The sequence below is a fragment of the Epinephelus lanceolatus genome, chromosome 8 (genome assembly GCF_041903045.1).
Source record: "Epinephelus lanceolatus isolate andai-2023 chromosome 8, ASM4190304v1, whole genome shotgun sequence".
In the NCBI taxonomy this organism is placed as follows: domain Eukaryota; kingdom Metazoa; phylum Chordata; class Actinopteri; order Perciformes; family Serranidae; genus Epinephelus; species Epinephelus lanceolatus.
Window position 1 is genome coordinate 2,251,994 of NC_135741.1, and position 27,369 is coordinate 2,279,362.

The 27,369-nt window shown below is 43.3% G+C and overlaps 1 protein-coding gene across 1 annotated transcript in view; it reads right to left on the reverse strand.

The window, feature by feature from the left end:
• Window positions 1-10,769: 10,769 nt before the first annotated feature.
• LOC117258925 (uncharacterized) overlaps window positions 10,770-27,369 on the reverse strand; it is a 31,923-nt gene continuing 15,323 nt past the window's right edge. The window contains exons 2-6 of the mRNA XM_033630169.2: window positions 17,609-17,759; window positions 17,406-17,473; window positions 17,188-17,297; window positions 15,944-16,035; window positions 10,770-14,589 (exon numbers count right to left, since the gene is read on the reverse strand). Of these exons, the coding sequence (XP_033486060.1) occupies window positions 13,991-14,589; window positions 15,944-16,035; window positions 17,188-17,297; window positions 17,406-17,473; window positions 17,609-17,759 (1,020 nt within the window). The 3' untranslated portion in view covers window positions 10,770-13,990. The remainder of the gene's footprint in view (window positions 14,590-15,943; window positions 16,036-17,187; window positions 17,298-17,405; window positions 17,474-17,608; window positions 17,760-27,369) is intronic.

The following is a 27,369-nucleotide window of genomic DNA, read 5'->3' on the forward strand; positions in this document are numbered from 1 at the left end:
ACCTGATTCACGTAGGACTTTCAAGAACTCTTGAATATTATAAAACTGCTCCTTTAATCATCAGGGTGAAGAAATGTGATGATAACGGGTTTTTCTGATGAGTTTTCCTCCTGAGAGAAGAATGAGGCTGATTACAGACCAGTGAAGGAAGACAGAGAGTTATATAAGTCAAATTAATGCAGCTTAACAACGCTCCACTGACTCCAGGAAGACCTGAACACACCGCCACACACACACACACACACACACACACAATCACACACATACACACATTAACATACAGACAAACATGACCATAAAACACAAACTAGAAATCAGGGATTAGAAAGAAACAGGATGATTTTTTTCCCCCTGTGGTCATGTGACGCCTTTAAAGGTCCAGTGTGTCAGGTTTGGTGACATCTACCTGTAGTGGTGACGCTGCAGGTTGAAACCAGCTGTCTCTTCAACTGCTAAATGCTCCGCTCACTGTTGCCAACTCTTTTCCAGTGAAAGTAGCACCAGCTCGAAAAGTCCCGAGAGCGACAGCTTCATAGAAAACTAAAACTGAACTCCCACTTCCCTCCTCCTGCCTGTCTCACACCTCCTGTACCAGACAGTTCTCATTCTGAAGTCGTGAAATAGGAGTCAGTTTATATATTCAGCAGCACCACGTGGTATAAATACATTTTTTACACAGAGATGGCACTATAGAGCCGCTACGAAGTCCCGTCTTTATGCCGCCTTTACATTTTTTCACAGAAGCAAATGACGGTGGCATCATGTCGTTCCACTATGTTGGGCTTTAGACAGCGTCGGCCTCTAGTGTGACATGTAACATACGTGTCAGCAGCTCTTTATAAACAATAACAATGACATCACATGTCAATAACAATCATTTAGTGTCCCTGTTATAGGGCGGCTGATCTCGTCCTCTGCTCGGAGGGTAAGGAGCTCCTGGACCTCACTGTTTTCACTATTTGCCACATTTTTGGCCGCTGGTCTTCTTCTTTGTGTTAGCCGCTAACTGCTACTTTTTAAATCTCCTGTAGTGGGTTGTAGGTATAACACAAAAGGTCACACCCGTGCTGCCCATGATCCCATCCTGCCGGCTGTCCTGTTAAGGTGCGGACACACCAAACCGACATCAAAGAACTAGCGGTGACAAAAGCCAACCGTTGCGTCGTCTACGTCGCCTCACGTCGCCCTGTGTCAGTTGCATTTGAACACACTACGCGGACTACATCCGACGGCCAAGTAGCACGTACGTTCTGCGCCTGCGTGAGAGAGAGCGGAGTGAGAGAGTGGTACATCCTGTCAGCCGAGGGGTTTCCTATCTGTGCAGCCGAGCACCGCAGCACCTCCACGGACTATTACATCCAGACGGTCCCGGTGTTTCCTCCGCAGGCTCCACTTCACTCAGCTGCCCGATAAACCCGCTGCTTCTTCCCACTTTAACCTGAATAACAAACCAGGGCTCGGTGCTCCGGTTGGATCCAAACGGAGAGCCGGGCTAGCTCAGAGGCTAGCAGAGGCTAACTGGCTGTGCTTCCGGTCATGCTGCGGCTAACGCTCCGCTAGAGAGCTGGAGCTTGCTCGGAGGCTAGCGACCATCTACTTGGTGTGTCAGGGCCTTTACACAGAGGTGCTGTTACTACCTGCGCCCCCCGCTCAGATGTGACTCTGTCCCCCAAACTTGACTAGTGCGTAGAGGTGTACAACTGCAAGACAGCAATTCTAGTTTTAATTATGTTTCATTTGTTGTCCCTGAAGAGACGTTAAAAAGACTTTAACAACAGAGTAAAATGACATAAATTCATATTATTTTTATTATAATTATGATTCATTTATTATTATCTGCAAATCTTACACTAGTTATTTTTAAATCTCGATTAATCTGTTGCTTTTTTTCCTCAGTTTATCAGTCAGTTGTTTGCTCCATAAAATGTCAGGAAATTCTCAGAGACCAAGTTAACAAATTGAAATAGTTTGGGAAACCAGATCCAAAGAAATTGAATTTACAATCAGAAGAAAATCAGGAACCTCCAGAAGGAGAGGAGGAGGAGAGGAGTCAGATAAGAAGCAGTGAGGGAGGGATGGAGAGAGGGAGAGGAAGTGAGCCGGGGCAGCCAGAGGCCACGTCACTATTAATTGTCTCTGGCTTCAATGACTCTGTTTCTCCTTCACTCACTTTCCTCTGCTGCTCTTCTCTAACTTTCTCCTCTCTGTGGTTTGTTTTAAACTCTTCTTCTCTGACCCAGTCTCTCTCTTCTATGTGTCTCTAAATCACCCCAGATTTCTGTCCAGCCACTCTTCATCCATCTCTGTTGTCCTCTTTTCTACCTATTAATCCAACCCACTCACTGAACCACAGGTATGTTATATTTAGTATGTTTCATATGAAACTTCTGGTGTCTTTATGTTGCCACAGCGCTGTGGTTTTCGTGTGCTTATGTTTCAGCACAGAAACCACTTGGTTATGGTGAGTTAAAGATCACGTTTTGACATAAAATACCTGGTCTGGTGCCACAGGTGGAAGTTCTCAATGTCTCTCTAAGAAACACTCAGTCAGTTTTATTGTTGTCTTGAACAGTGATCTGCAGCTTGGCTTCCACCATCACCTCCACCTCCAGAGGACAGAGTCAGCTCATGTAATCAGAGCTGCGTCATTGTAGAAACACTAATATGATATGTTAAGTATGTGTGGTTTGCAGACGTACAGTGCCGACATTTTCTTGGCGACTGGGCTGACGTCCGTCTCTCCCTGTCTGTCTCTCTGTCCTCCAACACTTTGTCTTTCAGTACAAACACACACTTCTTGCCTGGGGGAAGGTTGTTGGTGCTGTGGTCACCAGAGGCCCGTGCAGTGGTGCAGTGTGTGTCCACTGCAGTGGGAGTCTCACTCTGCGGCTGGAGGACCAGCCAGGGTCGCTGCAGGATGCGACACATGAAACTGACGTGATGCGATCAGCTGGAACAACAAAAACAGTAGCAATGGTACAGGTGTGTAAAAATGAGAAGCTTAATGTTTGTGCAGTAATCTTTGCTCATGAGGAAGACAGAGGTAGACGAAGCTTAGTAAATCTGTACACTGTTATTTTGAGAAGACAAGAGGGTGAAGATGACCCTAACCTAAGCCCCGACCTCACCTGAGCTCTGTGGGGATACACGCCCATAAATATTCTGAACATAGAAAATAATAAGAAGAAATGAAAGTCTAGGCAGAGGGCAGCCACGTGTGATGATTGAGAAGGGTTACTGCTGTGTGTCTATATGTGACCTGTGTGTGATTTCTTCTACTGGAGCTGGTAGATGGTGGTAACAGCTGCTAACAATGGGTTTCTTCCCCTCATGGAAAACCCTTTGTAAGTCTGGGTTAATGGCAAAGGACAACGGTGTCAAGTGACCTTGTGTGGACGACCCACTCATGCTCTGAAAATTACCCACAGTCCTCTGCTATTTACTACTTTAAGCTGATACTTAGTTTAGACAGCAGGTGGCGCTGTCGCTCCCTCAAACTGAATATATTCTGAACTTAAAGCATCTCAACAGCAGAAATATATCTTATGGCTGGTATACACTGTGCTATTTTGGGCTGTCCCAGACGAAAGATGACCATCGTGGGAGAAACGTGGCGACACCTTTGGCTGTGGTTAAAACAGTGGTCTTACGTCGCACTGTGAGACAGGTTCAAGGACGGCCGTTGTCAACGTCTTGCGACCAAAGATAACCTGAGATGAAATTCTGACGGTGTCAGAAATTTAGGATGACTATCTCACAGTGTGACAGCTGCTATGACCTACGTCTACTAATTAACCAATAGAAATGCAGCACGAAATGACGCAATGGTCACTGCAACACTGGCGCTAAACCCAAACAAATGATCGCTTGCCATGGAGGTAAAAGGAACAAAAAGAAGTGTGTGGAACTCCCAGAAAGAGGAAAGTTTGGTGGAGCTGTGGCAGCAGAAGCCTTGTTGATTTGATGTTTCCTCCAGCTGCTATCATGACCGCCAGAAAAAAGACGCTGCATGGAAGGAAACTGCAGAGGAACTGCAACTTCCAGGTGAGCAAGCTACCTATGGTGGCGCAGATGGATGACGTACGCTGATGCGGTGCACGCTGATGACATTGCATATTGACGTACGTCGTAACCTGCGATTCAGTCGTAAACGGCCATTGTACAATCTGCACACATCAAACTTGACGTCATACCAAAGTTTATTAGATCCACATCTCACAGTGTGTCATGCAATGGTCTATAAGATTGCTAAAATCGCACAGTGTATAGAGGGCCTAAGACACAAAATGAATAGAAAAAGGGCACACATAACAGCACTGTTTAACTGGATAAGTTACATATATATATTTTTTTAGGAAATCCTGTACAGTTTATCTTCAACTGTAATAATATAAACACTAATGCTACTTTAGACGAGTAAAAGCGGGCTTAAAACCGTTAAAACAAAATGTAAAAACTGAACATCCGACTCCTTTGAGGGTCTTTTATTACAACCAAACACTGAACAAAACATTTTAGGCGACCAAAATGTCACAGTTAACTTTTATGAACTGAAAACACTGAGATAGTGACAGCTCCTGCTGCGTGAATCTGGAGTTACGTCATGTTACATTAACAACCAATATCACTGTGGTAGCGACTTGTCAACATACAGCACCCACCTGTCACTCAAAGTGGCCACACCCCCCCGTACAGTCGTCATGAATCTTGAAATGAGCTCCAACAGTTGGTCCAAACTGTTTTTGTACCAGTCTGTAAACATGTTTATTTCTACATGTTAACATGGAGGCCTGTGGGGACGGACTCACTGTTGGAGCCAGCCTCTAGTGGACATTAGAGGAACTGCAGGGTTTGCACATCAGCTTCATTTTTCAGCCTCAGAGTTTGCTGCTTGGTCAGAACTCAGGATCATTTGCATCAGTGGGTACAAATATATTAACATTCAAACATTCAGAGTCTGGCTGACATGAGGGGGAGCAGCGCTGAAGTGGACAAACACAAAATGTTGAGAAGAGACAGGACTGGAATTTGATCTGTTTTATTCTAGCAGATAACGATCCATTAAATAAACTCAGACAGGCGACATGATGATTAGGATCAGCTCAGGACATCTGAGGACAGAGCAAAGATGTTGTTTTGTTCTTTTTGTTCATTCAACAGATTTGTTTTCTACGATGTCTGAATTTTAAAGCCGATAGAGTGACTGCAGGCTTTATAGACCACTTCCCTTCAAAACCCCAACTGTCTCCCTCCATCAGAAACACACAAACATGTACAAATAAGAATGTAAACACACACACACACACACACACACACACACATCTAATTCGTCTGCACAAAGTGAATAAAGAAAGAGTGATGGAGGAGACAGACAGAGACAAAAGAGCGACGCAACACAGAGAAACACATTCAAACCAGAGCTTTTTAATACAAGAACAGAAATGCTGTTTAGCTGCAGGGAAGAGCTGCGCACACACACACACACACACACACAGTTTAATGTAGCAGCAGAAATAGCCTGAGAGCAGTAAGCGATGAATATTTCAACTTTTCTTTCTCTCCTCCACATTAGCATTTTTCTATTTCCTCCTCTATAAACTTTTAATCTGCAATCTTCCCTCTCCTCAGGTCTGTGCTCCTCCTCTTCTTCTCCTCTTCATGCCACCGTCCCTCCATTTCCACGGCTCAGGAGACGTATTCAGTGCAGTAAGTGGAGAGCTGCCATTATTGAAATAAGTGACACCTACAGCATTAATGAGGTTATTAAAGGACATGAGATGGAGCTCACCCAGATAAACACACAGGTACACAAGCTCAGAGTGGCTTCAGTCATTTCTTTTATTCTGTTATTTTAAGATCTTGAGTTAATTATCTTCTTGTCTATCTCTTCTTATGAAAGATTAAAACAGTAACTTCACAACGGAGTGTATCTCAGTACTTTCATATAAGTACCATACTTAAAGGTTTAGGGCAGGGGAGCCATCCTGCAGCTCCTTAGCTCCTCTCCAGTGGCTCCCTGCGGCTTTGACGATAAATGATATGGGAATGAATAACCCTTAGGGATGCACCGAAATGAAAATTTGTGGCCGAAGCCGAAGCCGAATAATATTAAACGCTTAGCCGAATACCAAGTACCGAATACCGAATATTGTTGTTTAGTTTTTAATTAGTTTTTGCAGATGAACCCCCTCCAGATTAGTGTTGTCATGGTACCAAAATTGGGACCCACTGTACGATACCAATGAAAATATCATGGTTCTGAGTAGTCATTTATAAAAAGATAAATCACTTTTCTATAATACATCAATGATATTTCAATGGAATAAATTACTTATTGACTTATTCATACTTCAAAAACAGCATCAATAAGTGATTAACATAGGGGGGATCAAAATAAAATAAATAAATAAAATAAGAATCAACCAGCCACCCTCCTCCCCTGACAAGTAAAGAACAGTCCCTTCATAAGTAAAGAACAGTCCCTAAAGTGCGGTGAGGTTTGTGGGCCGTGAACGGCTCGTTCCTCCTCTGACACATCACATACCTGTGTTCGACTGGCTCGGCTGTTCAGGTACTTCTGGGCAGTCATGACGCCAAGAAGAGGATATTATTGGAGCTGAATTGTCCGTCACCTGGTAAGCCGATGGCCGCCGTATTTGACAGGAATACATTAACGTTACGGTCTGTGTCTGTGACCCCCGTTCAACCCACAATCGGTGGGATTCGCCTTTCGTTTCTGCTGCTGGTTGAAATCTGTAGGCTGCTCGCACAGCGTGCTGAATGATTTAAGCCTATTTTGCTCGCTCAAAACTATTTTTAGTCGCAAATGCGAGTGCCCTGACGGGCGGATCGCCACACTGCCGACATTTTACTCTGCCCGTCACCGCACGCTGTTTGATTGCGTTATCAAAACACTCCACTATTATTCGGCCTTGCTTTTAACTTATTCCACTGAATACCAAATGTGTGGTTTTTTTTTTCAATATTCGGCCGAATATATTCGGTTACCGAATATTCGGTGCATCCCTAATAACCCTTATTTATTTATTTATTTATTAACATTTTAATTTTCATTTATTGTTGTAGGCCTAAAGTGATTCTTACATTGCTCAACTTCTTTACATTTTGTCAGCTAATATGTGTCATACGTGTGTCATTTTCCTCTAAAACATCCCTAGCGATGGCTTCAGTAGTCTTGAGTCTTCCTCGCTGGGTTAGCTGTGGATTCCAAATCCAAAAGGGGAAAAGTCTGAGGGGAAAATCAAAGATGTAATAGTACGTTGGCAAATTTGATTGCTTTGATCAGCAGCACTGCAAAGTTAAAGTACCAAATAATCATGAACAGCCCACTGCTGAGGAGCCACCGTGTGCTAAATGAATGCTTATTTAGATCTACTAGTTATGTTAAAAAGCTAAGCCTTTTATAGGCATCTGCTCAAAAATTGCATACGCATAATGAAATGAATATGTCTCTGCAACCACAAGGTGTATTTGAATACTTTTGGTGTCATGGTAAAGGGAACACTTGTGAGATTTGTTAAGATGTGTAAATATCAGTATATGTGTTATATGTGAGGAGTAAATGAAGATGGCACACTACACAAAGGAAACATTTTGAGGTTCGCCTAAAAAAAAAAAAGCATTTTCAGGATGAGTATCAGTTTGGAATGATGCAGCAGCAGCTCTAAACCTCTATCACATCATAGTACAATATGTGAACATTAACTCTGCAAAGGCTGATTCTGATAAAGTGAAGCAGAACAATATTAGAGAGGTTTTAGTACAGAAAATTCAGGCGAGCTCTCCAAAACTGCACCATGTTTGCATGTGATTTTTGTCATGTACAATCCCATATCTTTCATTTTTTGTTTCTGTAAATCCCTACTGATGTTTAGGATAAACACATACAACTGTCTGTTTCGTTTTTTTCCTCTATTTCCCACTCCAAACTGACCAATACACACCTACTACATTTGAACCTGAGTTTCTATTCTGAGCTTTGGAGGCCTGTATCTCCACGACGGCTTGGCCGATTTGAGTGATTGACACCTCGTTTGATTTGTTAGAGCCAATACAATGACGCTATACCCACCAAAATGAGATTGACAGCACTGTAAGCCAATCAGAGTCATCAGAATGCATTGTCGGGGAGATGTCAGCTGCTGTGAGTGGTCATTTTGATGCTTCCCCCGGAACCTCTGGCCGGCAAGTTTTTCTGCCTGGATTCATTTGAATGATGGACAACAGCTCGGTAAGTGTAAGTGTGATTCAACGGCAGAATGCGCTTTTCACGGCAAAAACAACAAGGTAAGAGAGATATTACAAATATATTTTGGCGAAAAGATTTCTGTTGTTGTTGTTCTTTGGCCTGTAGCTCTCTGATGCTTTGGTGCATACGTGTGGAAACAGCGGAGTCTCAGCTTTCATTTGAGATGAACGGCATGTGTTTTGCATAATGTGTTGTCAAGTTAGAGCCCAAAATATACCGAGTGGGTCGGGATATCGGTGCTGTTGGAGTTGGATTTTTTGTTGTTAATTTAGTTGTTGTTGGAGCTGTGTTTGGGGCGTGTAAAAGGGGTTTTTACAGCCGTGTAGCCCAGGTTCTGCTGTTTAATTTGATGTGCAACATCACTATATTCTTCGTCATCAGTGTATTGTTTCACACTGTGCTTGCAAAGTCGCTGTCAAAGTCCCCCAGTTGGGCAACTTTTGGGCTTAACAGGTTTTAATCAGCTGAATTTGACTTATACGTCTGTGTTACCTTTATTATGAGGCTCAAACATGTTTTGTGGCTCCAGACAGATTGTTTTTTTCTTCTTTGGCCAAAAAAAGCTCTTTTGATATTAAAGGCTGCCGACCACAGGTTTGGGGGTTTAGCAGTATCTAGTTAGCCTGGTGAGACGTGATGACGTGAGCTCAACGTTCTGTTTCTCTGTATAAGTCTGGACTCGGCACCGCTCCGCCTGGTATACAGAAATTAAAATGCAATTGGGACCAATCAGGAATCCACACTGTAGTTGACATGTAAGCAGCCAATCAGTGACCGTGCTGTAGTTGATGATGTAAAATGCAGGCCGCAGCTTGCAGAACAGTAATGGCGGCTCCTGATGCAACAAGCACTAACTCTGACGTTAGGAAACGCAGCAATATTTCAGAAATGGAGTCAATAACAACTGTTTGAAAGCTGAGCAAATTTGCTTAAGTTCTTTTAAAAACATGGGAGGAAGGCAACAAGCAACTAAAGGGATATGACCCAAAAAAATAACAAGAAATTAGTAAATTAAAAACAGGTTTAAAAAAACAACAACAAGTAAATGACTTGGACAGAGTCCTTGAAAATAATAAAAATTCTGTAACATAATTTAAAACTGTAGTAGTGATAATAATAAATATAGTCTTCCCTATTTTTTCTTCTTTCCCTATTTTTTAAAAAAAAGTAATTTCAAATTCTATTTGTGGAACATTTCTTACCAAGTTGCTCAGTGCCTATTTCCCCATGACTCTGAAAGATATAGCAGCGATCTGCTCAGTGGTCAAAGGTTTAAATACTTGTGAAAGGCATCTAAAAGCAGCACAACTAAAATTATGTCGTTCCAGATTTGAAAGGGTTAAAGAGGAACAAGAGTATGACATCGCTGAGTGTCTCTGAGGAAAAGACATTTTTGCTGTTCCTCTGACTGGATTTGGCACAAGCTCGATTTATCGGCTGGCTCTGCGGGTGATGAAGATGATGTTCCCTGATGTTTTGTTACACTGATTGTTGAAGGAGTTTGTCTGTCAAGGTGAGTACTCCGCCCACTTTGGGGCGGCATCGGGTCCAGAGTGATACAGAGAGCCAAACAGAATGTTAATGTCATCAGGATGATTTCACCAGGTTAGTATCCAGCAGTGAGGGCTGCAGATTGCAACCAGATGAATCTGCTCCTGGTGACAGTGATTAGAGGTGATCACAACCAGCAGAAACACTGAATAAAACAGTTTCATGTTACAAATCAGTGTTTGATGCTGCTCAGCATGTCGGAGGCGGGTGTCTCACCCACTGCATGCTAATCTGTGCCCACCTTTTCTCTGATAACTTCAGATCCAGATGTTCAGGAGGTTTTTACTGAGAGCTGAGTTATTCTCAAAGTTCTCTTCCTCACTGCCAGTGTTTGGTTTGTCCATTCTGGGCTACTGTAGAAACATGGCGATCTCTGTAGACGAGGACCTGCTCCCTGTGTAGATATAAACGGTTCATTCTGAGGTAACGAAAACACGACGATTCTCATTTTTTAGATGATTATAAATTAAAGGAAACAGACTCATTATGTAACCCCCCGAAACCCTGCACACTGGAGCTTTGAGGATATTTTGTTGCTGATACTTGTACTTTTATGTACTTTGTTGAATGTAGGACCTTTGCTGTGACAGAGTATTTATACACTCTGGATTACGGACGAGCAGTATGGAGATATTTTGTGGTTTCAATTATGTGTTTTTGGACGTTTGAATCTGGGGCGCCATCAGCCTCCATTAGGTGGAGTTGTGTTGCTACCTCCTCTCCCCTTGGATCTCTGCAAGTGATGTAAGAACTCTAAAACTCCACCTGAGCCTCCCTCGGCATATGGGTGAGTAGATAATGGCTGAATTTTCATTTTTGGGTGCACTATCCCTTCAAGTAAAAGATGTGAATTCTTCATCCACTTTAGTACTGTGAATTAAAATCTGGACAAAGATTAAAATAATAAATGGACTCAGACTGGTAAAAAAGAGCCTCACACACACTGATCTGTCAAAAAGAAGAAATAAGGTTTATTTCTTTATTAATCTTATATACAGACATTTACAGCAATCGTTGCTAAAGTTATTGACGGTGGTTATGGTAACTTCCTGTTGTCTACGACAGTGTAACAGAGATCACGTCAATTATTAGAGACTGTGTCCAGGTGTAGCTCCAGTCTGAGAGAGTAAATGATGTACAGTAGATATATATAGTGAAGAAGAAGCAGGGTCGTCAGTATGAAACACAACAAACACAGTTCAGCAATGGTTTCTCCTGCATTCACTAAACACTAAACACACAATAAACTGTTGCTTTAACTTGATCTTTACAGAGGTCCTTCCACATGAGATGATACTGTAGGGTTAAGGAGACCGCCGTGGGACGCCCTGCAGACAGAAATACGAGGAGGCGGTCTGACATCATGTGAGTAACCTCTCTTTACAGCACTTCAACTGTTTTTGGTTTTCAGTACAAAAGCTATGTGTTTCTGAGATCACCCATAATTCAGTATGTTTACAGACAAACAGCAAATTAAACGTTTTAATGTCACGAAGCAAACAGACGTTTGTTTTTTTAGCGTCCTGCGTCTGTAACTGAGCACATCTGTGCCGGTAAAGCTTCATGAGTTATCAGACTGCTTCAGTATTGTATTAGTCATTTTGTGATGGTGTCACAACAAAACAGCATCACTTCATGATAAACTTTAACCCCTTCAGGTAAAAGAGATGAACTGACTCTGAGCTTCAGGCCTGAAGATCTAAACGTTGCTCTCACATTAAAGGAATACTTTAAGGAGTTTGGGGAAATTAACCTGTCCGAGGTTTCACAAAGAGTTGAAGCAGATGAGAGAATTTATACATGCTTACAGTTCAAGGTATGATGTGCATATCATTAGCCTAGCCTAGCACAAAGAGTGGAAACAAGGGGAAACAGTTAGCCTGGCTCCAGAGCTCTGAATCCAGTCGGACGTGGTTCCAACCTAACTGTCAGAAAAAGATGTTGGCATTGTAAGTTTGTGGAAACCGTGGATATGTTACGTTATTATCATAGACTGTAAAAATAATGGACGTAGCAACTGTGACCAATTTGTTTACAGACTCATGTTTTGAAGCCTCAAATTCACCATTTCAGCCGTCGCCATCTTGAATTTTGGAGCCATGGACCATATTTAGGTGAAATTAGCCCTGAAATTAGCCTTTTTTGTGTTGCTTCATTTTTCAGCCCTGGCGGCTGCTGATTGGTTATTGTGTAGAAGAAACTTTATGTTTCAGTAAAACTGTGGTTAACACGTGGTCAGCGCTAGGCTAAAACCCCCACTTGGTTCAACACGTTCTCATCCTAACTTGTTGAATATCGCTGCTTTGTCAGTGCTGTTTACGTCTACATGTTATGCACTAGATTGCATTTCTTGTTGACGTGCAGGGACATTGTGTCTTTTCTAAATATGTCTCCAAAACCACAGGAAATCTCCAGTTTCTGTAGCCTGGAAATCCAGACTCAAATCCAGAAAGATTTTGAGTCTGGCCCTCACCAGTGCATCCTTCCTATCCAAGGGGCGGCACTAACTGAGGCATCTTAAATGCCGCCATGCGCAATTGGATAGCACGATGGCCAATCAGAGCAAAAAACAAGGTGACATATTCATTGCACTAAGACCCATTTGTTTGCTGACCAGTGGGGCTAACTGATATATTATGCTTTTGCTGTATCTCGTCGGCAAAACGTTAAAAACGTCCTTCCTGGAAGCGAAGGCCTCTATGGCAGTCTTCTGTTCCTCTCTCAAGGAAAAAGATAAGTGTAGTTGGCTTAGCGTTTCTTCCAAAGCTAAACTGAATGGACGCGGTCAGCTGCCATCTTGGCTGTTTACTTTACGACTCCTGTGGCGCAGCATTGTCTTCATCATGTTACACCCGTACAGAGCCCGCCTCTGTGAGATAGACTGATATGATTGGTCCTATGGCGATTCAGTGGGCTCTGCTCGTCGGGGCCAGATCCCCGTGCAGTGCACATTTGAACTTGCTGGGGGCGGGGCATCTGGATTTCCAGGTTACAGTTTCTGCTCATTAGATGATGACCCTTTCAAAATAAACTTACGTTGGTATTTATTTCTTTGTGCAACACAAGCATGGGGTTAGGTTTGGAAAAAAAAACTTCATGGTTTGGCTCTACTATCACACGGGTCACAAACATCGGCCTCCCGGGTGAAAGTCCAGGGTTTGTTTGACCCACCACTCCTGCTGCCCGCCAGCTCCTTATATTACGTAGTTCCTGGCTGCATTTTAAACTGACGCCTCCTGTCTGCTCATCATACTGCTGTGACAGGTGCCGTCCGGCTGACCAGCGGCATATCATACCACCAAGAAAGACTCTGTCAGGCCGCGTGACAAACTGATGCTGCCTGGCAGTGTGTCATACCGCGGCATTTGAAGTTTGAAATGAAAATGGGCTGCTTGGTTATGGTTTGGGAAAAAAAATGTTTTGGTTTAAAATATTCTTTTTGGGGGGCGGAGCCTCTGCTGGAAACACAAGAGTGATTCGAGAAACACAACCAGGCATCTCACCTGGGTGTCACGCCATTCACCCCCCCCCCCCCCCCCCCCCCACCCCTCTACAAATGTATTGTAGTTTATAGAAACGTACAATGCCAACATGTTCTTCTGGTGACTGGTGGTTGTTCTCTATGATCCAAGATGGTGCCTCGTTCATTCAACTCAAAGTTTCTCACTGGCTGATTGACCAAAATGGTTTCTCATGTTTTCTCAGTCTTGTACATTTTTTGTCCCGCAGAGCATTAAAGTCTTTCTCAGGCCAAACTAGGAGGTGAATAAGCACTGATGATTTAAAGGCTGCTGTCTGTGATCGGTTCTGATGGAAAGGATCAAAATCACAGCTTCACCTCATTAACCCTCATCTATCCTCTCAGATCACCGTCAGAAGATCCTCCGAACTGAAGCTGTGAATGTTTCCTTTTCATGAACATGTATAGTTCACATCAGTGACTGGCAGTAATATTTTTGTATTCCATGCAGGTTACGTAGACGTTATGTGACCCAGATATCGCCCCGGACTACGTGCAGATGTTGCAAACGTTGCAGCTGTTTTCTGATGAGTGTGAATTATTAATTGACCCATATTACTCTGCAGGGGTGGGGGGGTTACCACAGGGCGGGTTAACAAGGTCATGTGCGGTACTCCTCCTCCTCCTCCTCCTCCTCCTCCTCCTCCTCCTCACAGCCTGAGAGTCAGGATGGCAGTCAGACAGGCCAGCAGGAGAGAAGAGGAGGATACTGAACCAGCACTGGTGGTAATAACATATGTCTTCACATGTATGTTGCGTGTTACGTCTCTCTCTCCCTTTTCCTCCGTCTTATCTGTACTTTCCTTTCTTTTCTCGTCCTCCTTCTTCTTGTCCTCCTTCGTCTCTTTCTCCTCCTTCGTCTCTTTCTCCTCCTTCATCTCTTTCTCCTCCTTCATCTCCTTCTCCTCCTTCTTGTCCTCCTCCTCCATCTTTTCTTCAACCACATCCTCCTCACCCTGTGGTGTTGAGGGGACCTCTGCAGGGGCGAAGCTGTCAGGTGGCTGGGCCTCCTCAGAGTCCTGGGCGGAGGAGGGGGTGGTGGTGGTGATACTGGGAGCAGTGGTGGTTGTGGCCGGCTGGACATCAGAGTCAGTGGTTGCAGGAGGAGGAACGACAATCTCCTCCTCTTCCTCCTCTTCAGGCAGGAGGGGGGGGATTTGGATTGTTGGAAAAGGAACAACTGCCTCCTCGTTATCATCCTCCTCCTCCTCCTCCTCCTCCTCCGACGACACCTCTTCCTCCTCAGCAACTAGAAAACACAAGAAGAATATCACTTTTAAAAAACTCAGATTGTCTCATGAGGATTAACAGACTTCAACTCATAACATATCGCCGCTTTGTCTACACGTCAGGCGCTAGGTGTCCTTCTGTATTCGCATGGTGACATTCCAGGACGCTGGAACCAACGTTGGGAGGTCAACATTACCACGTGGTTAGGTTTAGAAAAAAACCATCATGAACCATGGCCTCCTGGGTGAAAGTCCAGGTCATGTTGGATCCATCCACCTCCCCTGCCACTGGACTCTCACGCTCCTTATATTACATCGTTACCAGCAGCATTTCAAACTGATGCCGTCCTGTGGCGTGTCATACTGCTGCAACAGGTGCCGTCCAGATGATCAACGCCTTTTTGTAACATCACGACAGCTTCGGTTTGGCCAAGTTACAAACTGACGCCACCTGGTGGCATATCATACCACCACGAAAGGTGGCTTTTGGTGTTGGTGTCTGACGGTGAAATCAATGACAAAGCTGTGATTTTTGACGATTTTGGAATGAAAACAGGATGAATATAAATATAAATTTCAACCAGATTATGTAAGCTAAATATATTCTAATCACTTGGAGAAAGAAAACATGGCGTGTTTTGTCCTCATGATGCACTCCGGCAGCACTAAACCCCTGAGCTTGCCTGACAAGGACTAAATGCACACACATTATTCTTAAATATCCCATGAAGAGAGACTCTCACTGCAGCCTGTTCTGAAAATGTCTGTGTGCCTCGTTCTGTGGACAATAAACGACTAGCTGATGTTCCTCTTAACAGATCTAGGTACAGGTTCAGTGTTTGGTGGTAACCCGGCTTACATATGTTCATTACTCAGCGTAACATAAGAAACTTCAGTATGTCAGTTAAATAAATCAACACTAACGTTTGGTTTCTCACGGGACATGAACTGCAGCCTCCTGGGTGAAAGTCCTTTGTTTGTTTGTCGCTCTTTAAACTATGTCACCTGACTTCCATCTTTGCTTCCATCACTAAACCTACTATTTCCACACGGTGATACAGTTTACAGGTATAGTTTGTGTAAGGACAACACAAGACAACAAGGTTTGTGGATTATATTGAGTAACCAGGTCAGGATCTGGGAAAGACAGTGATGTTGAGTTTTCCAAATATTGTTTTGGCACTTTGAGCACCACAAGTCGAGCCCATCTACTTCCATTATATAAACGTCCCTTTAAAGTTTGATTTAAGCACCACAGTCTGGTGTAGAATTTATGGGTTTGTGCTGCTAAAATACCATTTCATGTGTAAATGAGAGAATTAAACCTGAGGTAGATGTGAGGAGAGAGGAACAGACAGAGCAGGAAAGACGTACCACAGAGGTTGTTTTCACATTTCTGGAGGTTTTCAGGACATCTGGAGCACCAGTCACCTTCCTCAAATGGCCTCTCGTCTTCATAGTTCCCCCTGAGGACACAAAAGTTTAAACACACACACACACGGTGTTAGTTTATAATACTATAATGACTGTGAGGTCATGTCTAATTCATGTCTTTGTTATAATCAAATCTGATTTATCCAACTTACAGTATCAAATAAAACGTCTTGTTCTATAATCGTAAATAAATGTACTGTCTATACACAAAGAGACTATGTAGAGAGAAATATTACTGTCCACAGGGGGGAGCTGTTGCTCTAGCAGTGCAGCAGCAACACTGGTACTATTACATAAAGCAATGGTGGCAGCAGTGTAGTATATTTAACAGTAGTACAAGCTGTAATGCTAGCCATAGCTTTAATAGGTGTGGAACCAAAAGCAGCACTACTTCAATTAGTAGCACAAGTAGTAGTTGTAGTAGTAACATTTGAAATAAAAACTACTACTAGTGGTGGTGGTGGAAGTAATAGTAGTAGTAGTTAATAGTAGTAAGAGCACCAGTAAAGGCAAGAGCAATACTACATGTAATGCAAGCTGTAGTAGTAATAGTAGTAGTCCTATGGTGGTGTAGGGTATTAGAAATAGTGGTGGTACTTTACTAGTGGTAGAAGTTGCAGTAGTAATAGCAGTAGAGGTAGTGGTGGTAGGGGTACAGTACAGTAGTAGTGCCAGTGGTGGTTGTAGTTTAGTGATACAGTAATGAAACAGTATATTCATTCGTAGTAGTTGTAGTAGTGGTATGTCAGTTAGTAAAATTAGTTTAAGGAGCGCCAATAATAGTAGCAGTTGTACTTTGTGGTAGCAGTGTTAGTTGCAGTAGACATGGTGGTACTGTGGTGGAGGAAGTAGTGGTTGTAGTAGTAACAGTTGAAATAGTGGTGGAGATAGAACTACTAGTGTGCTGGTAGTGGTAATAGTGATAGTAGCAGTTTGATTATTAGGGAAGAGTACCAGTAAACGCAACAGCAATACTACCTGTAGTACTAATTGTAGTAGTAGTATGGTGGTAGTAGGAGAAGGAGAAGTCATGATAGTAGTAGAGGTTGTGGTAGAAGTAATAGTAGTAGTAGTGGCAGTACTAGCATTATTTGTGATAGTACTGTAGTAGTAGAAGAAGAAGAAGAAGGAGAAGTCATGATAGTTGTAACAGGAGTAACAGTAGTAACAGTAATAGTACTAACGCTGGGAAGTAGTTGCAGACGAGGAAGGAGACTCTCTCCCACTCCAGACCCACCATGCTGTTACAGAGATGGAAGGCACAGCCAACTCTGTGTGTATCTGCCCACACCATCTGTAACACACACACACACACACACACACACACACACACACACACAGAGTTCAGACCCAGTCCACAGATACTAACGTGTGTATAAGTATGTGTGTATTTGTATCCGACCTGTGTGTAGTGTCCACACATCTTGTCTTCTTCACAGCTGTTGTTCTGGTAATTATAGTCCAGACGTTCTACAGGAATCAATTACATTCATCAATACATTAAATAAAGAGCAGTAGAAATGTGTCTGTCTACTATTCCACTGCTCTCGCTCTCAAAGATGGAGAAGCAGCTACTTTAGAATTTGGTCCTACAAACAGACTTACCCAGAAACCATTTCTCCAGAGCCACTGTGATGTTCAGAGGCCCGGTGCCGGCGAACAGATTCTCTCCGGTGTCCTCCAGTTCTGGGTTGTGGTTCCAGACGCATTTAGCAGCATAACCCTCTGCGATCACTTTCAGGCTCGTGTCCCATTTCTGCAAAGAACCAGTGAAAGTTATGGAGAGCAGAATTTGATCGGAAAGATCTTAAAACTTAAGGGTTTCTTTACACCGGCCCTTATTGATTCAGTTGAATCGAACTCAAGTTAATTTTATTTGGGCAGGTGTGAACACAGCAATCACACTCAGGTCCGCACCAAGTCCATGTTACAGTCCTGGAGGATTATTAATGTGCACCTCCTCCTGTACTGCCTTAATATGCACATTCAGCACATCCAATGCATCAAAACATTGTTTTCTAGTTGGAGCCGTGCCTCGTTTTCAAACTGTATGGTTTGACTAAAATGAACAATGACAGCAATATAGTCCACGATGAGCAGCGCTAAAATCAACCTGCGTAGTTGTCCCTCCATTGTGACATTAGAAAGTGTCACATTTATCTTGCAAGTGTACTCTTCTTCAATTTTTTGGAAATTCTGACCAAGACGACTCTAGGGCTGACAGCAGCCTGAGACACCCTCTGCCCCACCCCTTGTGTTATCAGGCTTCTGCACCAGCGATAGCTGATAGCCATTATGGTTTTGGGTTGTTTGTCTCATTCTTGTGAATGTGATATCTCAAGATTGCCTTGAGGGAGTTTATTCAAATTTGGCACAAACGTCCACTTGGACTCAACAATGAACTGATTAGAATTTGGTGGTCAAAAGTCAAGGTCACTGTCATAAAACATTTTTGTTGGCCATAACTCAAGTTTCTTACACTAATTCTGACAAAATTTCACATAGATTTCTAACTGAATACAATTACTAAGTGATGACTTTTTATATCTAAAAGGTCAAAGGTCAGCTTGACTGTGACATCATCATGTTTTAACATCATATCTCAGGAACAGAAGGGGAGACATTTGGTCAGATACTGAATTGGTGACTCTAATCTTGAGCCTGTGCTGATTCTATAGATCTTCTGTGTGTGAAGCATCCATGTTTTAGAATATTCAGCATCCATATTTGAAGCATCGTCTACTGTGACAGCTCCACATGAGTCTGGACAGACATGGATGTAAACAGTAACTACAATTTTTTTTTTTTAAGATATTTTTTGGGCATTTTTGCCTTTAATGCACAGGACAGGTAAGCGTGAAAGGGGAAGAGAGAGAAGGGGGATGACATGCAGCAAAGGGCCACAGGCTGGATTCGAACCCGGGCCGCTGTGACAACAGCCTTGTACATGGGGCACCTGCTCTACCACTAAGCCACCGACGCCCCAACTGTAACTACAATGTGACTGGTTTGTGGAGGCAACAGTGTGGTGGTAATTCTAGTTTCTTAGAAGATCTGTGGTGCGGCTCATTTGTCAATGATCAATTTAAAATGTGGCCAACGCCAAAAACTCCAAACTACAAAGTTTTCTCCGATTAGGGAGTATAAAACCCCACGTTCCAACTTATAATTGAATGCAGCATTTCCAGACTTCAGTTCTTCCTGTGAGTCCGGCTGATTAACAGGAATGAAGAACATAAATCTTTCACGGCCTGAGAGAAAGTTTTTCCATCATGTTAACTGTCTTGAGTCATTTTATGAAAACAAGAAACACAAACATGAACAGAGAGACAACACAGATCCTTTCATGTAAAATGTTCCAGCACACTTTACATGAACCGCAGTGAAGTTTCAGGTGTTCATGTGTTCACACAGGAAGTCGGTAAACACAAAAAAAGGTTTAAATAATTTTTCGTAAGTTGAACTGATTGTTTTGTGACAGTTTATATCCCCTCTTTATTTCATTTTTCTCTCTTAAACCTGCTTTAAATTAGCGTGATGATTTTATTGTGTAGCTGTTTTTGATTTATTACGTTTTGAGGCCTTTGAATGACTCAGCGTTTATCACAGCGAGTGTAGGGTGTTTTCTTATTATTATATAACAGGTTTTATGTCTCTATATTGTAAAATCAACCACAGATTTTTGGCGCTGTCTTCAGTTTTCAGCAAGTGAAGTTAATTTGACGACCTCTCAGAAGAAAAACAGTGTTGAAAAATGATGTGACATTTAATATCATATCAAGGAAATGCGCAAAAGATACTCAGGAAAAAGGAAAGTAAAGAAACATTGAGACTGATAAACAGCACATTGTGTTTGACCCTGACTCTGGCATCACCCAAAAGTCATGTTCACATGTCTGACTCAGGAAATCATCACTGTCATGACTTCATTCAGTCAGAGAGGCTTCATGTGAAGACGTTTGTTGTTTCTGTCCTGTTTCCTTTACACACAGATAAAACCAGGAGGTGTTACAGTGACGCGGTGTGCTCTGTGATGACTACTCATTCAATAGGAAGTCCTCATATCCCACTTATCTTCTCCATGACCTGGTCTCTGACCCTCACCCTGTCACCAGCCTGTCTGAGCTATGTATTTACTTCCTGTCATGCTGGATGGTTTAATTTCCTCTTTACAAACAGATGTGTTGAGAGGTAGACCGTGACTCAGCTGCACAGATCTTCAGATTAGTTTTTGGTGCTTTGTTGGATAGAGGCAGGAAAGACGGTGGAGGGGGAGGGAGTCACATGCAGCAAAGGGCCTCAGGCCAGACTCAAACCCGTGGCGCTGCAGCGAGGACTCAGCCTTCATGGCATGCGCTCTGCTCAGCAAGCTGCTGGGACGCCAACAGCTGCAGGACCTTTGATTTGAACTGTAACAGAAGGAGCCACCAAACATTTGTGTGTTTTAAGGAGCAAGAGTGTTGAAAGAAACACTGTTTGGGATGATACACACCAGGGCTGTAATCACCTGTTTAACACTGGAAGACCATTTTCAACCTACAGCTTCTTGGACCCGACCTTCGATGGAGATTTGGTGTCGTGGTCCTACGTTTTGTTGTAGTTTATTTCCTGCTTTATTCTGAAGATCTCCTCATGTGTCCTGTCTTGTGTTACTTCCTACATTTGTCTGTTTCCCACTTGTTTCCTGACACACCTGCCTTCCGTCAGTCTGGTTAGTCCCTCCCTGTTAACAGGGCTGCACTCAGTAACAAGTTACTTATTACACTATGTTTGCGTTACTTTCACCATAGTCTCTATATACAGACTCTACATTCAGTGAATGTAGAGTCTGTGGCCAAACCCCGGAGATCTTGCCTCCGGAAGAAGAGCGGAAGAGCCCTGGTTTCCGGTTGTAGGCTGTTTGTAGTTCGCGTGATATTGACCAATCACGTTTGAGCCGGCTGCAGTTGTTGCCAGGTTAAACGGTCTGTACGGTGAACTAACGAGGCGGAACATAACTGCCGTCACTGCAAACTCTGAATCCATCGCAATGATTAAGCATATTTACTTATATATAAATGGAAGTTGGAAAAGGAAATTCGCCTCCTCCGCCCAAATCAAACTGGAATGCCAAAAAATTGGGGGTTTGCCTCTGATTGGTTCCAAGAATGCTTTCTCCAAAATGACCTCAGAAGAATTAATACTGATTTAAATTAATGAGGCTCATGTTGTTTCACAGCTGCTCCAGTTTATTACAGTTCATTTCAAATCCAGTGCTGCAGGTCTGAGCCATTCATGTGTTCACACACAGTGGTTACCACTTTGTATTAAAATCCCCTGCTTATATTAATAATAACATGATGATATAGAACAATTAAACAGCCCAGACCTTTTTAAGACATTGAATCTCCTTGGACACAGGGAGATCATTATGAGATATGGATAAATATTTGTGGGGCTATGATATGAAACACAACAAACTGAATGACGTGCAAGTCAGTCACTATGACGAGCACAAATTAACACACCAGAGCTGAAAGACACACCTGCCAGTTCCTGGTGTGCCGGTCAGCTACAGCAGCACCACAGAGAGAGTTATGTATAAGAACAGGACTGTATGTCGGTGTTGCTCTGCAGCTGTAGGAGATGTGAATGGAAACACACCCAACATATACTAACATCATCCAGATGTGCCGACCACTGGCACCCTTCTATAGTCTGTGGTGACATGACAACACAGAACAACCTTGGGGGGATGTTTTTCTGGTGACGCACTGGTGCAAGTGGAGCGATGTGGATCAGTGTGGGTGAATGAACGATGAAGTCAATGAACAGTTTATTTCAGATGATAACGCATTATGTGACATTGTGAATGTGATAATATCACCCCACATCCTGCTGGGCCCTGTCCAAATACCCGCACTTGCGCCCTTGTGCCCCTTAATTGCACGCTCAGGGTAAGGGGCGCAAGGGCGTAGGGTGTCCCAATTGTCTTGTGTTGTTATCAAGGGGTGCAAACCTGCACCCTTAATGCACCCCTTCCGAAAGTGTGCATCAGACCTCACTTGGCTGAAGGATTTTACCCAGAATCCTCCGTAGTGTTGTGACGTTTCAAACAGCCAACCAATGGGAAGACGAAGGAGAAAGCAACGGAAAGAAACGGAAAGCAATGGAGAAGAAATGTCTTTTTAAGTGTAAGTGACATACACACACCTTATGATGTAGATGCCGCCTTCTCCTGCGGCTCCTAATCCTCCTCATCATTCGCTGATTGGATCTATTTAACATTTGCAGCAGCAGTGCTGCGGACAACGTTATTTCCTCTAACGCCATGTTTTGTCTCCTAGGAGACGGACCAGCTGGACCCAAACGGAAATGACGTGTACACAACTGTCCCAATTCTCCTTTTTAAACAGCGTCAGTCCCTTGCACACTTACGCCCCTAACTGCACTTTCGGCAAGTGCACTTCAGGGAAGACCTCAGGGCGCAAGTGCGGGTATTTGGACAGGGCCTTGGTAATGTGTTATTTTACCTCATTGCTGCTAAAAATGTATATAGTACTGTAACGCATTTCCCCTGACACCAGTTGTTACCGGCTTCTTCTTCTCTTACACATTTAATGCTATTGGACTTCCGGGTCAAAGCCCGGGGCGGAAACTGTGGAGCATGCTCAGAACGCCTCGGCCAGTTTGGGTCTGATTGACTGTATACATGCAGGAGTCACATGATCTGGGTGTGTTAGTCTCACTGTGACAAATTTTAGGACCATTTCACTCACACTAACATGTTTACAGGGATTTTAAAAGTCTGACACAATAAATGGATCTTCTCTGATATCATATAAACGGACTGAGTGTCATGGCTCACTGGGACACCTGATGTTTCTGAGCCGTCGTTAACAAAATTGGTTTCACCTGCACTTCTCCTGCTACAAGTTCAAATGTCTGCTGAACAAACGTCTTATGCAAATACAGAGTACTGCATCAGACTGCAGGGTTCAACTGGAACTCTCCAAGCTGACCAGTTCCTCCTGAAAGAGTCTGAGAGGAGAGTCGAGCACAGTCAGGTGTGGTTAAAGTGGCTATGGAACATAATGTGTTCATAATGCTTTTCTTGTTTGCTGATGTTTGTTTATGTCTGACAAGCTGCAGCAAACAGCCAGATCTGCGACCACAGGACCGCCCGCCATCCACGCATCAATATCACAGTGAGTCATTCAATAACTTATTGATTTTTTTTTTTAATAAAGCTTTTCTGCATCAGCAGGGTTCAGACAGTGGCTCCTGTCATCAGATAACATGACTCAGCAAAGAAATACAGATGATTTTAAGCACTGATTGTCAGTGATTTATTTAGATATAAGTAATTTTCACACTGTCTCTGACGTGTTGCTTCGTTACCATGAACGCACACACCGCAGTTTGTTTTGACACAATCCCACACACACTGTCCTGCTGACACAAACGCTCAGGACGGCACCAGATGTGGATTAATCCACCGCTGAAAATAGTCCCCAACAAAGTCACTTTGTCCTCCTGTTTCTGTGATAAAAACTACAGCGATCAGCTGTTGGAGGAAAATACTGATCAGCCAATGAGCTCAGAGCTGAGAGACATGGACAGGAAGTCAGGCGGTGTTGAGAGATGGACAAATGTGTTTTGTTGACAATAACTGAAACATAAAATAACACCAGACTTTGCTTTATTATGAAGAGATTGACGTCTGTAACTCAGGCAGTTGTTTTCATCTTGTGGTTTGAGTCGCTGTTGCTAAGATACCAAAAGAATGAACAAATGAACAACAGGATCCTGACTGAGAGATCCGTGTGTGTGTGTGTGTGTATGTGTGTGTGTGTTTATTTGTCCAGTGATGACACACAACACAAACAATAGTCAGGGGTCTCCTTCACATTCCTGTCTCTCTCCAGGCTCTCTCAACATCTGGTCTGTGTTAAGACTCTCAGGTCATGTACATAATCGTGCATTCACACAGGCGTGCCTGCACACACATGCACACGCACACGCACACACACACACAGTGCATCCACTCTGTGAACAGCTGATTTTTGTTTCTTTGAACAGAAACTCACTGATGACAGTTTGATCACAGATGTACTTCCGTTCTGATTTGCAGTTTTTCAGACTTTTTTTGTGGCTGAATATAATTTGTAGCTTCTTAAAATCTGAATGAGGATAGTGATAGTGAGATACTGGCTACAGTGATGAAACAAAACCAGCATCAGATGGACTGTATTCATAATCAATACGCCACAATAATATAAATAACCAGCGCCAATTCATCAGTCAGTGAGAATGTGTGTGTGGGCGGGGCATAAGCACATACAGCCAGCAACAGCAGCGACCCACCTTCTGACACCGGCACACTGTCTGCGGTCATTTTGACTTGACCAGCTGACTTCACTACAAGCTGATTGGCTGTTGAAACAGGTGACGTGCTTTAAAACCAGCCGCCGGCCATTTGACCAGCTGAGTGTCAGGTGACACCATCAGACGGCTTGAGTTGAGCTCAGACTGACCAGTTCACACTGCTGACACTTTTCTCTGCAACGTTCTAAAACGGTTTCATCTTATCGTAAAACTTTGGTCTGAGCTGGACTTATAGCCCGACGTTGTTGTGTTACACGTCACCATTGTCACACCTCCTTTAATTCCACAATTCCACAAGCGTTTTTTTAACTGAATGTCACTAGTAAAAAAAGCTCTTGCTGTACCTTTTTATTGTTGCCAGGCAACCACCCATCACCTCCTCACCGTAACCTTCCTGTGTGATCAGTCTACAGTTTCTGTATCCTGCAGTAATCAGTGTGTAGCTGCTGCCATGTTGAGGCAGAGGGTGCTGTCTGTAGCTCTGGTTGAGGGTGAGAGGCTGTCAGCAGATAAACAGAGATCTGTGTGGGTACATGAGACCCTAAAAAAGAGGCTGGATCATGGGGAGTACCACCAGTTGGTCCAGGAGCTTCTCCTCCATCATGGACGTTTACAGGCATATTTTAGGATGACTCAGGGGCAGTTTGACAACCTGCTGTCTGTCATCAGGCCGTATAGCTCTGGGTATCCAGCAACCACTACCACCAGTTTCTCCTCCATTGGTTACCAACTGTAAACTTGTTGTCACGACCACCACAGAAGGTCCGCCTCTCAAATCATCCCATTGGACAATGAGGAAAAAGATGACATGAAAAAATGCCGGGCGCTCAGAGTGCAGAAACAGTGAACAAAAAGCCTCCTGCTGCTAAAATGCTTTGTGTGTGATCAGGGCCTTAAATCACACACTGGAGCAACATGATGCCGCCGGCGTTTGGTTCTGTGTAAAAATACAAAGAAGGAATAAAGACGGGACTCCATAGCAGCTCTGTACTGCAAGGTGTGCGTCGTTGCATTAAAAAAAGTTGAACTTTGTTGATCTCAGGGTAAAATTCTTTTATCAGAAAGTCCTGCTCATTTATTAGTGATACTAATGTTTCAGTCAATATGTCATACACAACATAAGAATATACAGTGTTGAACATTTTGAGTGATTTATAAAAGCTGTGAGGATGATGTGTTCATTCATGAGATCATCAGTTCTGTAAATAAATAATAAAGAAGTAAAGTAAATAGACTTTATGGTGTGAGGAGCCTGAGGTCAGGTTTTTCTGTCTTTCACAGGCTGTTGTTCACTTATTGAGAAACACACCCACAGCTGATTGATTCTATCACACCTGTGCACACCTGTGAAATGGACGGGGCAGTTTCTTTTTAAGCAATGCTGGAAACAATGGTGTTATACACTCTTGATGAAGGTCCAGGAAGATCGAAACATTAGTGTTACTATGGATGCTTTCACACCTGCTCTGTTTGGTTCAGTTCAATCAAACTCAGTGCGGTTCGTTTGAACACACCAAAACAACCGGACTGAGACCTTCTTGAAGAGGTGGTCTCAGTCCGGTTCCAAAGGAACTCTGGTGCGGTTGGTTTGTGGTGAGAAGGTGTTCCGACCTGGATGTGAAGCAGCTGCAGTCACATGACACATTGTTTGGGTTAAACATGAGCATGTTACAGTCCTGGAGGATTATTAATGTGCACCTCCTCCTGTACTGCCTTAATATGCACATTCAGCACATCCAATGCATCAAAACATTGTTTTCTAGTTGGAGCCGCGCCTCGTTTTCAAACTGTATGCTTTGACTAAAATGAACAATGACAGCAATATAGTCCACGATGAGCAGCGCTAAAATCAACCTGCGTAGTTGTCCCTCCATTGTGACATTAGAAAGTGTCACATTTATCTTGCAAGTGTACTCTTCTTCAACGTTTGCTTTACTTCCTGGATTTTTCCCACATGGAAATTCTGACCAATCAAGAGCAGCTTTCTCACACAAGGCATTTGATCTGGTCCTCTTGTAAATGCTGCCGTGAGAACACGAACCAACTCTAGGTAATTATACAACTTTGGAACAACATGAGTCCCTGATTCAGACCAGAGGAGACCACTCTAGTGAAGGAGGATTTTCTGTTCAAAGACTCGAGTGGTATTTTCTAACGCACCTCCATCTGAGACAGACGGATGTGCGAATATCTTTCTTCAAAGTCTTCACTGACTGTAGCTTAAAGCTGCGTCTGATGTCCTTCCATGTTGTTGCAGCGGCACCATCATTGCTTTTAAGCACGCCTCCCGTGTGTGTATATTGACAGCAATGGATTTGAGCGCACAAAAAAGCGCATCATGTGAACAGCTCCTTATTCGCTAACCCCTCCATGCTGGACCTTCAACATCTCCGCTGCAGCTCTCAGTGATTCTGATTCCTGGACTCTTTGAATAATCAACATGCACCATGAATATAACGATGCGTTCAGGGGTTATCGGTCATGTTTGTGTTTTATCTGAACAAAATGTTGTTTCACTCACAGATGGTTCCTAAAATAATTTCTACCCTCCCTGATTACAGCCTGCTGTTGTTTACCTCTGTAAACAATGGGAGCTCTTGTTTTGCCAGCTGTTTACTTTATTATCATTTCAAATAATGATGATAATTGTGATTTGTTTATTTCCATGAGTTCGGATTGATTTCACTTCTCCTCCTCAGGCACACGCTCAGTTTCAGTTCACCACATTTTTCTCCTTGTCAGTAACTTTCTCTGCGGCTGCTGAGGAAAACCTGCCCTCTGGGTTTACTGGTTTCCAGTAATCAGCAGCCAAGTCCAGTACAGATTGGGAAACATAAGTATTACAGTGTCTCCTGCTGAGTGGGGGGTTACACTCTGTCTCTGCTGGACTGGTTTTACTGGTTTGGTTTCAGGCTCTGAGGCTGTTTGTTTAATCCGAGCCACAGCACGAAGGTTTGATTTGTTCTGTAATACCAGTTTGATCTGGACTGGTCAGACTG